Source organism: Anabrus simplex, chromosome 10 (assembly GCF_040414725.1).
Source record: "Anabrus simplex isolate iqAnaSimp1 chromosome 10, ASM4041472v1, whole genome shotgun sequence".
Lineage (NCBI taxonomy): Eukaryota > Metazoa > Arthropoda > Insecta > Orthoptera > Tettigoniidae > Anabrus > Anabrus simplex.
Genome location: NC_090274.1, coordinates 23,123,431 through 23,137,510, shown reverse-complemented (window position 1 = coordinate 23,137,510; position 14,080 = coordinate 23,123,431). Strand labels below are relative to the sequence as shown.

General features: G+C 38.6%; 1 protein-coding gene across 1 annotated transcript in view; it reads left to right on the top strand.

The window, feature by feature from the left end:
• The window catches only part of LOC136881769 (heparan-alpha-glucosaminide N-acetyltransferase), an 84,580-nt gene that overhangs the window by 26,431 nt on the left and 44,069 nt on the right, over nt 1-14,080 (top strand). Inside the window, exon 6 of the mRNA XM_068229500.1 lies at nt 2,557-2,664. Within this exon, the coding sequence (XP_068085601.1) occupies nt 2,557-2,664 (108 nt within the window). The remainder of the gene's footprint in view (nt 1-2,556; nt 2,665-14,080) is intronic.

Below are 14,080 nucleotides of genomic sequence, written 5' to 3'. Positions count from 1 at the left end.
GCTTGACATGCAGTGTGCAGTTTCCAGCCTATACAGTACCTGTTCCTCATCTGTGTATGCACCTTCTGTTGTAAGGTACATATTCTTTGTGTCTGTGCTCATTTTATGGCTTCATTCAGGGTACTCACTGTGAATTAACCCAAAGAGTGCCAAGTATCGCTAAAAGTGGCTCATTGCACCTTCCTATGGTGCCAGGATTGCTTTTTGAGATCTTCAGTAAATGTGTGTTTTCTTGTCTGTTATGTCACCTGTTGGTGAAACATTCATACTGCATCAACTTTAATGTGTCTAGTTCACACTTATCACCACAATTGTCGCTTTTGGTAGTATGTGTTGGAGTTTCATGTCTACACAAATCTCGTATCTAGTAGTTGTCATGTGACTGTAGGAAAGAAATATGGCAGCGTCAAAATCAAAAACACTGTAAAGTGAATCGGATAATTTACAAGCTTTTCATGAGGGTAGTGACTTTAGTGAAAAAATCCAGGGGGGGGGGGGGCTGGAGAAAGTTTGAATAATTTATCAGATGATGATACACCATTGCAGACAACTGAGAAAGTGCGCTGTATGCGTGACAACAACAGAAAAGCGAGGGTGATTCCAGACATTGGTGTCCAGGATGTAATATGGGAGTCCATGAAACATGCTGCGATCAGTTAGAGCACTTCTTCAGAGCAAGGGGACACAAAAGGAAGAAAGCCCAATAATCGGAATAAGCTGCAAGGAAAAATAGAATATTTTCTTTTTCCCCTAAAGTTGTCTAGGAGTGCTAATTACATGCAGATTTTCTTGAAATTTTCATGGTTACTTCAGCATTGTATGGGGAACATTTTGTATATTTCTCTCTCTCTCTCTCTCTCTTTTTTTTTTCCGTTATGACTTTTTTTTTTTGGTGCAGTTTCACTTTGTATTTTCAAGAGAAAAATTCAAACCAACAAAAAGTTTGCTTTCTATAAAGGATCTTTAGTTCTAAAATTTTCAATTTTTAATATGTATTTTTATAATGAAAAAACCCTTTCTTTTTAAAACGGTGTATATATTGTTGGTTTCTGATAATATTGACCAATTTTATAAAATATTTTCAAAACTACAACAGTTTCAGCATTAACGCATGGCACTACAGCATATAGCATTGGCACTTGTAGGGTTAGTAGTGGCACTCACAATTCCTGCTGGTTTTTAGCCCACAACCACACATCTCATTATATACCACGGTTTAGGGAGAGGGACCAATTTATTTCAGAATTGTAGTAAACACAGCGGGATGCATAAAACTAAATCACAAAGGCCCGGTGAACCACCTGGTATATTTTGATGGCAAGTGCTTGTTGCTATTTTTTTTGGATGCAATATTTGTTTCATCAGGCCAGAGGAAAATGTAGCTTCCACAGAACTCCTGGTCCCATTTATGGCTGTGACAGTTTGGAAGAGCATGGCTTGTGTGTCTGAGTGTTATGGAAGGCACTCATAGGATCCATGCTGCAGTGGCACTTCCTGGCCCAGTGGTGAACCAGTCTACTCCTCATCTTGTCTAGTATGCCATGTATTTTGCAGTTTCCTACAGTGGTCTTGTTTGAAAATCTAACCAGCATCTGTCCTTACAGACAGACAGGTTCTAACACTTAAAATCTTGGTTGGAGATTGTTATACAGTCATACCTACCAACTTTCCTGATACAGACGGGAGACTCCTGATTTTCGACAGTTTTTCCCGCCTCCCAATTATTTCTCCCGATTTTACCTTATTTTTTGGTGAACTTCAAACATTTGTTTTTATATCCCACCATCTCACCTTTGTACCCCATTTACTGCTTTCAAATGAAATATCGACATTTATTAATATGAGAAATGCACGCGAACGTACGATGTTTATCGAAACCTGTTTATTGCGACGCATTTATCGATTGTCAATCTCTCATTCACGTGTTCTATGTTCGTGTTCGTTCACGTCAGTCTAGTCGATTCTAGAGACTAGTCGCTAGATTTGGTGTCATTTTTAGTAATTTAGTGACAGAATTTCAAAGACAGTGACTAGTGACTTTTCTAGAGATTTTAGGAGCCATTTGGAGACAATTCTGGCAAATTTTAATTTATTACTTGATAAAAATAGCATTGCGCTCTGCATAATTGCGCGGGCGCATGATGCAATATATTAATTATGCATTTGCTAAGTGATGGCATCTAACTGCATGACTGATTCACACATGTGGAGCATGAATTCATACTATTTTCGGAAGACTTATCAGAGACCAATCATCTCGCTCACATACTTCCTGTGAGGGAATAGAAATGTGTTATTTTTAGCCTTGGGGCCTCATATAGCAACAGTTGTGTTTTGAGACCATAAGTGTTATAATATATACCATAGTACTCCTGTATTGCGCAAGACATGTAGAATAAGCAATTTTGACAAATTGTATCTCCTGATTTCCATATCAAAATCTCGTGATTTTTGGTTCAGTAAAGTTGGCAGGTATGTACAGTATTATTTTACTATTTCCATATTTCACTTTTGGCTACAATATTAGTGTGACTTGCTTCTCTTTTTCAATCACAGGATCTCCATAGCGGTCATGATATTTGTAAACTATGGTGGAGGGGGTTATGAGCTCTTCAAGCATTGTGCGTGGAACGGATTGAATGTGGCTGACCTCGTATATCCGTGGTGAGTTATGCATGCTCTTTTGATCAATCTCCATGTACACACCTTTCGACACAACTAGAGTTTTGCCCTTCCATCTAAATCTGGTATTTTTACAGTGTATTATACAGACGTGTCAACTCTGCCGATTTAAGCGGGAACTCTTTATTTTTGGTCCTTTCTACATCTCCTGATCGCAGAGACTTATCTCCCAATTTTGAGAACAGATTTAGTATTCCTTTATGTTTTGAAAATCCCAGGTTTTTCCTCGTTCTTAAAGTAACTGGAGAGAAATGATGTTCAGTGGACACTGACAAGATAGATGCAGTTGGTTGGTAGTGCTCTTAAATATGACAGAATCTCTAACGTAATACTTTTTATTTTCTAATTTCCACATAGTAATGCTGACTGTGAGACTTAATTTTAGCATATTTACAAAGACAAAAACTCAGTTCAGATCAAGACTTTCTGAAGAATAATTATTTTGGAAGAAAGTTAAACCTTAAAACCTGTTCAACAAGGCCAGTGCTTTGAGCATAAATCTAGTTCAAAAATTTGTGAAGAGGCCTAAGGCAGTTATAATGAAGAGTCATGTCTTCTAAAGCTCTGATACATGCAGTATTTCAGTATTTATAAAATACATGCAATATTTCTGTATTTATAAATTAATTAATTACTTAACAAATAAGAGAAATTACATAACTGCATAGTCATCACCATCATCATCAATGTCCCACTCCAGTCGCCCGAGTGTGGTTAACAAGCCTCCACTCCTTTCTGTCCTTCCACTTTTCCTGCTCCATTACTTCCGCCACATCCAATCCACCTTCTCTAATGTCCTTCTAAATCTGATCCATCCACCTTCTTCTTGGTCTTCCAACTGGTCTCTTTCCCTTAACTTCTCTTTCCAATTCCCTTCTTGCTACCCATTCCTTTCTCATTTTTGCATAGTATAATGTGTTAAATATTCTTCAAAGTTACGTCATCAATGATGTGTTGTAACATTTCTGGATATGCCGCAAAAAAATCTTCTGATTCTTTACTTTTATATCCAGAAGTACTGAATGGTGGAAATATAAAATATTCCGTTTAAAGGAATAATCATTTATGGAACAAACATGATATTCATCACCAAAATTTTAATTTTGTGATATTCATCAGTTCCATTACCAATTTGCTCTGTCTCTTAAAGAAAGTGGAGCTTTTCCTTTAGCTGTGAATGAACTAGAACAGGAACTCACACCAGCCATCCTAACGCATAGTACTACGTAAACTGACGTCACAAGTGATGCGATCTGTAAGCGACATACTTATCGCTTGTGGACGGAACATTTTGCCTACATATTGGGTGAATAAATACCAACTTCGAGGTTTCTGTACGTCAGGAGCAATGTACCAGTCTTAATGCAAATAATATGCACACCTCAAATCTTTGCCACCAAATTTTGAAAATAAATATACAGGGATTTTTAGGGATTATTTTTTAATATAAGTTATTTAGAAAGATTTAAAGGTATGTACGAAGGTGGTTTGAAAAGTCCGTGAATAGTCCGAGAGATGGCACCACCGGCGCGTATCAAGATCATGTTTAGTTAGTAGCATCTCTTGAATGAATGCACACCAAGTTTCAGCCGTATTGGTCTATTTCTTTGTGTTTGGCATTCGTGTGAATCAAGGAAGTCGAGTGATTTTCAAGAAATGGACGAAAAAGAATTTCGTGTGGTGATTAAACATTACTTTATGAAAGGCAAAACGCCTCATGAGACTAAAGAGAAGCTTGATAAACATTATGCTGACTTTGCACCTTTGATTAGAACAGTTTATAAGTGGTTTCAAAATTTTCGAACTGGCCATATGGGCACAAGTGACGCTGAACGTTCTGGACGGCCTGTGGAGGTTACGAATCTAGAAATCATTGATCAAATCCATGATATGGTGATGGTTGACAGAAGAGTTAAGGTGCATGAGACTGCTAGTGCTGTGGGCATCTCGACTGAATGGGTACATAATATTTTGCATAAACATTTGGACATGAGAAAGCTATCCGGTAGATGGGTGCCACGATTGCTCACGCTTGACCAAAACGGAATCATGTGAAGTGTTGCAAGGATGGTTTGCAGCTGTTCCAGAAGAATCCGGAGGACTTTAAGCATCGTTTCATCACTGTGGATGAAACATGGATACATTACTATACTCTTGAGACCAAACAACAATCTAAACAATCAGTTACCAAGGGGGAATCTGCACCAAAAAAGGTGAAGACCGTTCCTTCGGCCGGAAAGGTTATGGCGACTGTCTTTTGGGATTTGCAAGGGATAATCCTCATCGACTATCTGGAAAAGGGTAAAACTATTACAGGTGCATATTATTCATCGTTATTGGACCATTTGAAAACCAAGCTGCAAGAAAACCGCCCGCGATTGGCCCACAAGAAAGTCCTTTTCCATCACGACAACGCACCAGCATACACCTCAGCAGTTGTGGTCGCAAAATTAATGGAAATAGGATTCCAACTCATTTCACATCCCCCCATTCTCCAGACTTGGCTCCCTCGGACTACTATTTGTTCCCCAATTTGAAGAAATGGCTGGCGGGACAAAGATTTTATTCAAACGAGGAGGTGTTTGCAAACACTAATGGATATTTTGCAGACTTGTACAAATACTATTATTCAGAAGGGATCAACAAACTAGCACATCATTGGACAAAGTGTATAAGCCTAAAAGGAGACTATGTCGAAAAATAAAAAAGGTTTATCCCAAACACCTAAGTAGTTTTTATTTTTGCACGGACTTTTCAAACGCCCCTCGTAATTGTTATTCTTGTGTCGGTAAGATCTAGAATATATAGTTAAAATTATACTCAGAAAAATTGCACACATTTAGACCAAAATATTTTCTTGGTGTGCCTTGAAAGAGTTCATCTTCTGTACAGGAGGATGGGCACATCAGACGTTGAAGCATGTGCTTTACACTTGATCTTTTTAGCATTGCTAAGTTCACTTTGGTTGTCTCCACACCTGATTTCAACCTATTCAAGGATTTCCATGTTGTCTAGTTCTCTTTGTAGCCAGCTGGTTAGCATTCAGCTACTGCTGTCTGTCCAGGGATGTTGAGTAACCTTGTTTTCCATAGCTGTGATCTTGCTTTAACTGCTGATCTGATAATTTCCTGATATGTTTTTAAAAAGACTGTTCCTTCAGTCTCAGAGTTGGGGATACATGACCATGTAGTGGCTAAGCACTTTCTCGTTCAGTTCTTGTCCTCTCCTTGTTCGCAGTCGTTTCTCTTCGAATATGTGGTGGTCCAATACCTGCAAGCTGATGGAGCTTGTCGACCTGTCACCAACCGACAGGTCTCACTGAGGGCCACATTCACCTGTTTGCATGAGAGGAAGAGTACCAAACGGGACATGCTTTCTGCACCAGAGTAATGAAGGGCCATTGCTAATGTGCGGATAGTTTACGATCGACTACCCAACGTCGATCCAGCCAGTTTGCACAACAGGTTATACTGGAAGGAAACTTTCTGTTTGCAGTTCATAAATTTCTTTTTGAAAGTGAGACCTCTGTCAAGTATTGCTCCCAGGTATTTTAGAGTGTCACATATTTGTTGCTTGATACCTGACCACATGACTTTCAGCTTCTAATAAACTTGTTTGTTTTTCAAATGAAAGATACAAACCTATGTCTTTGCAGTATTAGTTCTGTGTTGGTTTGCATCATAACAGCTGGATACATTTTTGAAGGTGGTAGTGAGATTTATTTCCACTGTTCCAAAATGGGAGTTTTGTGCAGCCAGGGCAATATCATCAGCATACAACAAATTTACAAGTTGCTTGAAGTTGCTGATGGCTGACAGTATCAGACATTGCTGAAAAATCCACAAAGGCCACACCGGTGAACTTGCAGGATTCAAATCTGTCCTCTATAAATTGTGTGAGATTCAGAAGTTGCCCTGTGCAGCTTTTACCAGGACAGAACCCAATTTGCTGTGGTCCGACACAGGTGAAATGTGATTTAGGGTCATTCTTTCTAGTAATTTGTAGAGGTGACTTGGAAGTGCTATGGGTCTGAAATCTTTTGAATGGTTTCAATAATGCAATTACTCTACTCTTTCTCCATTCCTTTGGTTTTGACTTATGCTCATACAGTTGTTCAGGAGCTGCAGGACCCATTCTTTGGTTTTTGTTCCACAATGCTTAATCTGTTCTGATTGAAAGTTATTCATTGCTTTATCCAGCATGCTGAAGGGTACAATGAGACAGTTTGGTTTGCTTTGATGTTAGTGTGTCCATTGGTCTTCCTGGGATCATTGTTAGGGCACTTCTACTGCCCTAGTCCACTTATCCTTTTTTTGCTGCACTTAGAGTGGATATAATATGGTTAACAGTTTTGATTGTTACTATTTTCTTAAAAATTAAAGTTTCATACTCCCAAGAGCTGAGTAGATAGGTCTGAGGTGAGATCTGTGAGATCTGTAATGTACAAAGCCTGACAACCATGACATATGAATGTCCTGGAGTATTTCTTCACAGCTACATTAAATTCATCTTAAGATTCAGATGTTTGCTCTAAAGTAGACATTTCAGCATCCAACCTCTCTGTGAACTTCGACCAGTCAGCCTTCTTGAAATTATATCTCCTGCAGAAAGGAACATTCCTGAGTATTTGAATGAATAAACTTCATTGTTTGTCTGTATTGAACCAAGATTACAACTTTCTATGCAACTTTAAAATTAGATATACAGAACATACTAATGCCATAAAATATAACAGGTTTTCTGCGGTAGGCCAGCATATGTTCAATCTAAAGCATAAATTCACATCTACAGAACAGGATATTGAGTTATTGGAGAACTTAGGAAAAGGAAGTTTGCTGGATGTTATGGGGTGTTGCTATATACACCTGGAGCAATATTTTAATCCAAACCTTAATTTAAATGAGATTTCTGAAAAATCAAATATTATATTTGATTTCCTTATTGCGTTTTTTAAAAACTTACATGTCCCGGTCAATAGTTCGCGGTATTTCATATTATGCGTAATAGCTTTGCTAGTTGCTTCTTACGACCACGCCCTCCAGAACTCCAGCAAAATGACATTCCTCAGTTGCTCCTCCCACATTCCCCTACTTCCCCTCTTCAATCCCAACCTTGCCGGGCTGAGTGGCTCAGACGGTTAAGGCGCTGGCCTTCTAACCCCAACTTGGCAGGTTCGATCCTGGCTCAGTCCGGTGTTATTTGAAGGTGCTCAAATACGACAGCCCCATGTCGGTAGATTTACTGGCATGTAAAAGAACTCCTGCAGGACTAAATTCTGGCACCTCGGCATCTCCGAAGACCTTAAAAAGTAGTTAGTGGGACGTAAAGCAAATAACAATTATTATTATTATCAATCCCAACCAACCTTGGTCACTTGATTTTTATCACAACATTGCTTGGTTTGCTACATTGCGCAAAGCGCAGCGACCTTTTGAGGTGAGTCACGTTATAAGACGCAATTTTATATCTTGCCTTTTCGGTGAAGTGATAGTTTATTATATTCTTATTATTACAGGTCCACACTGAACTGGGAACATTGTTCTTGATAACATCTCAAAGGACTTATTACTCGTATCCACCTCATTAGGATTGCTCCATTAAAGGCACTCTGTAGTTTTTATTGAATTATTTCTACTACGATACTACTTCAGGTTTTAAGAAGCGTGATAAATTAAGCACATAGTGCTTCAAGACTATTCTATTTTAATTTGTTGTTCTTTTAAATCCACTTTATATCGTAAGTGAGCAAACCGGTTTGCATATGTTTTTATCAGTTTATGGCATAAGACTCGCAAGATTTGGACTTGTAGAAAAGATGAACTTAGAGACTATATTTTTAACACAGTTTCATGTTGTTATGGTTTTAAATTGTGATCAATTTGACGTTGATAAACTTATATGACTGTCAGTTCTTCTACAAACTTCTATCAACTGATGATGGCACAGAGGGGCGTCGAAACTAGTACCGATTGAAATATAAGTTATGTTGTAATTAAATCTATGCAACAATTTTTATGTATTGAATAAGGCGGACCCAAAATTATAATAAAAGATGTGTTCCTGAGTATTACCATATTATTGGTCTGTGCTGTGTGTTTGGTATTGGACTACAGACCGACTTTACACACTACTCGCTGACGTTACTGCTGAATATAAGATCAGAATTATAAACTCCTCTCCATTTACCACTGCTAAAGGACGTTGGCAGTCAGCTGATTTATCTCAGCTCATTCTTGCAGTGCAGTGCCATTCTTGTTATCAGACACATAGCCCCAAATAGTACTATTGCAGTTTTCCAAACTTGTTTGATCCCTACGACTGAATATTTCTTAGCTTAGTTCTAATGTAGGGGTTGACTGTCCTGAAGATCAAAACACTGGAATATAACTGTTTTTTGTTTTTATTTATTTCCTAACTGAAAAATTAGGTTTTGTATGGCCAAACTGACAACTGAATACAACATTTTAGGAGCATCCAAGGTTTTTCTTTGTGTGGTAAGTTTTGAAACAGTCTTCCAAATGAAGATGAACATGGCATTTCTTGCACTGGAAGATAAAACTTTCTTTGTGCTCCAGTAATCATTTAGGACCGAGCTCGATAGCTGCAGTCGCATAAGTGCTGCCAGTGTCCAGTGTCCCACTGTCGGCAGCCCTGAAAATGGTTTTCCGTGGTTTCCCATTTTCACACCAGGCAAATGCTGGGGCTGTACCTTAATTAAGGCCACAGCCGCTTCCTTCCCACTCCTAGCCCTTCCCTGTCCCATCGTCGCCATAAGAAATATCTGTGTCGGTGCGACGTAAAACAACTAGCAAAAAAAATAAAATAATAATAATCATTTAGGTTAGGTTTCATATTCTGTGACATTATTATGATGAGGGAGAAATGAGCCTTCATTTCATGTACGGATACATCTTTCTATGTGTTAGCATAATCCCCACCAGCCAGAAATGCATTGTGTGCGTATTTATTAGTTTTGTTTACGATCTCCATCCACAAATCATCGCCCAAGAACTGACTAAAATACATCTAACTCTGTTCCAGATTCAAGCAGATATTGAGAAATCAATGGATTGACTCAGCATTAGGTTCTTTCCAATACAGTCCCTGTACCAGTACATGGCCACTTTGCTCATGCGCAATACGGAAAATCCTTTCCAACACAGTCAAAATTGCGTTCATGTATTCGTCCATGTACTACAGTTAGGCTTTCAAGCTAACTCTTTGCATCGATCCCTAACGTTCGGAAATAGTCCGCGGTCTGAAGCGTGTGCTGATCCGTACATTCCCGTGACATGCGCAGAAACACTGAATCATTGCCTCGTGATGTAAGCTTCTTTCTTCCTTGCAAAACCTTAATCAGATGTTAGATTATTGAGGTTATTACGGATAGTGACAACGACTTTTACTATCTCCATCCCATAAAAATGAAGAAAAGCTGCTATTTTTCGCAAAAATAAATTACAATTTTTTAGGTTCCAGTATTTAATGTGTTATCTTTCCTTAGTTATTTATGTATTGTGTTACATTAGGCCTATATAAAGATCCAAAATCTACCAGGTTAATACAAACAATGTAATTGAAATACAATGCATTTTTCAGTAGAAACTGTCTCTCATTATGATGAAAAGGACTTCTTCGAGCATTTCAGGATAAACCGCAGACTTGCTCAAGATATTGCAAATTGATTTCAAATAAGAGAGCAACATACGGGCAACTTAAAGAAAACATGGAATATGAGGAATTCGGACAATTCTGAAACATATACAAGTTTTCCCATTCTCTTATTTTATTCCATATTTTGTGTTTAAATACAGACATAAAGTATAGATTAAATCGCTATATCTGAAAACTTGTTTATAGGTCTCAGCATCTACATTTCGCATCAGTAGGGTCTAAATTACAAACTACTACTACTGTTGTTGTTGTTGTTGTTAAATCTCCAAAGTGCTGTGAACCCTATTTTACCATAAGGTATGTTAGGGTTGTTGTTTATACAAAATATACAATTTCTCTGGTAAAATTCAAAATACTTAAACAGCAAAATAGACATGAACAGAAATGGAAAGATAAAAGTATGATATATATATATAGGTCCCGCAAGAAGAGCTTGCCAAAGAAAGCTGCGCAGAACAACGGCAGCGTTTGGGTGGGCTCGGTAGTTGCACTGCACGCCCCCCTCACTTCGCTAAATCGCCTTACTGCCAGCAGTAATTGTTAATGAACCGTCTGCGCTGGCGGTCTGGCCAGCTGAACTGTGACCAGCGTTCGAGTGAAATTTCAGCGCGTGTATGTAACACCTTATTGTAGTTATAACCAGAGCTAGGACACATTACCCTATAGCATAATGATATTGTTGGACATGCAGATTCAGAAACATTGAATGAAATAACAATAATAACAATAAGAAACAAAAGAGATTAAGAATTATGTGATCGTAAAATAGCAGTTAACTTACCCAATGGCTTGTTCTAGTCCGCATCTTCTGAAAGAGGTTGAAAGCTGCTCATATCGCCTTCACTGTCATCCGCACTATCACTAATGCTCTCTCCGTTACTGTCACTATCGTCCTCCAGATTAATGATTATACTGTCTGATACTTCATCCATTATGTGATCGCTCGCAATGTACTTATTCTCAGTGTCGATTACGTGCCTACATAGACTCTCGACCATTCTTCTGCCCCAATTGACGCAATTCCTTCCATCAGCAATGTTCTTGCATTATCGAGTCTGAAAGTAACATTCTTTTGTGCTACATAATCTTTAACTTGAGCCCAAATCATTTCGATTGGGTTCAAGTCTGGATGGTATGGCGGTAGACGCAAAATCGTATGCCCATATGTAGCAAGTAGCCTGTCGATTTGATATGACTTATAGCGTGATTTATGGGATTTAATCAAAGCGTACAGTTGGGGTTCTGTAGAAAACGGAATACCCTTATCAATCAACCAATCCTGCATAACTCTTTTTCTGGATGATGATGTGGGTTCACGCTCACATTGGACATTATGGTATGAGGCATTATCAATCACGACTACAGAGTTGGGTGGCAAATTAGGAATTAATTTCTCTGTCAGATATTTCTCGTAGTTTCTATAGTTCATCTCATCGTGATAATCCCCTGTTGTTTGGTTGGATTTGAAAACCAACAAAGTATTTGTAACGAAACCTGCATCTGAACCGGCATGTACCACTATTAATCGTTGCCCTTTCGAGATAGGTGACTTCAGTCCATGAAGAGTACTGTCACTCCAAGCACTTGACTTGGTGTGCGAACTATGCAAATATGTCTCATCAGTGTAAACAATAGGCCTACCCTCTTGGCGGTACCGCTTTATGCTTTGTATGTACTGCACACGTAGGAGCCTTATGTCAGGCTTCACCGTAAGTTCTACGCATGTCTTCTGTCTTCCTCCATCGAAAACCTAGGCCTCGAACTGTCTTGCTTAGTGTTCTTACGCAACCTTTAAACTGTATATCCTCAACCAGTTTCTTACGGATCTCTTCAAGCGTTGGTCTCTCGCCTTCGGTATTGTGAAAATTATGAATTGTGCGCCTGACCGCGCATTTCTGAAAATCGTCTAATTCACACTTCTTGACAGACTTCGGCCTTCTCTTTCCAGGTGTTGAAAATGAATCCACTTCACCCCTTTCGATCTTCTTTGCGTCTCGTATTACATTCCGCACGGACCTTTCCGATACACCCGTTGCTTCGGCCACTTTCTTTTGAATAGCACATAAGTTTCCAGTGGGGTGGGTTTCGTTTTTCATGGATTTATACATATTATAAATAACTTCTCTAGTTTTACTGCGTAAAGTTTTAGCACTCCCTAATTTAGAACGAAACAGGGGCATCGCTACGTACACTGAATATCATACTACATCAAATTCACTTTCAGCTACGAAATATAAATAAAATATTAATAATACAAGCACACGCTTCTTGCTTCTTTTCAATACACGCTTGATAAAGAGCTGTACACTGTGCCTCTCAGTGAGCGGTTGAGTGGTTGAGTAACAATGAGCCCGGTAATCAGCATTCGGACGACACACAGGAGCCCCGCAACGAGCTTAAACTTCAATAACAGATATTGGTTTCTGCCCACGTTTGAGTTTCGGCAAGCTCTTGTCGCGGGACCTATACAGTCTTTAATACTAGAGTACTAATATTTAAAAATACCAGATCATAATATATACAATACATATGTTAAGCAGCTAATAAGCAGACAGTATCAAATTATATATGTTTAAATACATAGTCAATAAATTCTGAAAATTGAGAAGTACAGCATTTTTTATAAAATATGAAATTTAGTGGTTTTTCAAAATAGCAACTGCAAGTTTAACAAATGCATCTTAAGTTCAAAACGTGCTCTCTCAAAAGCAGGACAGTTAAACAGAATCTGTTCTACAGTTTGAATGTCTTCAGTGCAGAAACACAGTGAGCCATTTTGTGTTGGAATTTTGAATCGTTCGAAGTAAGCATTGAATTTATCATGACCTGATAGCACTTGAGTTAAATGAAAGTTGCACACTATATATTTACATCCAAGCCTACTATATACATTTGGAAAAAACAAGTCTTTGGTTACTCAGCCATTTTTACTTGCTAACCACAGTTCATTCCAGCGAGAGAGCATTTCATCCTTTACGGTTCTTTTGACAAAAGAAATTGGGCATTTAGTATAACTCTCTGACAAGTTAGAATTACAAGCTTCTTTGGCCAATTGGTCAGCTCTTTCGTTCCCTTTTATGGCGGAATGACCTCGCACCCAACCGAAACATATATGTTTATTGTACTTTGATATATTCTCTCTTACATGTACTGCCAAATTGTGTAAGTTATATTTATCTTTTATGGAGTTCAGCACCGCTTGTGAGTCATTGAGTATAGTTGCACACGTATTTTTGTTTATGCACCACTCGACTGCTTTCAATATTGCAAGCAGCTCGGCTTGAAACACAGAACAGTATTCCCTTAGTTTTATTTTCTCAGAATGAACTTCGTCTTCATCCTCATATACCACGAAGGCGTAGCCCACTAGTGTTCCACTGCTGGAAATGTGAGAACCATCTGTGTATATTGAATGGCTGTGATCTCTGGTACATGGTTGGTCAAATACAGAGCTCATATAATCTGCTGGATGTCTGGCAGCAGTATGATGTGCAGGAAGTTCAAGTTCCACTCCTTCCAAATCCCGCGGATGTATTCTGTTCTTACAGTTGACAGAAGTTGACATTCTGAGTCCTGTGAGATGCAGAGGTTCTATACCAGAAATATTAAGGGCAGCGTCTGTCGATTTTGTACGGTAAGCGCGTGTCATGCGTAACACGAAACCTCTTTGAATTTGAGACAATTTCTGTTGCGCCCATTTTTTATGCAGAACATGTTTGAAAGC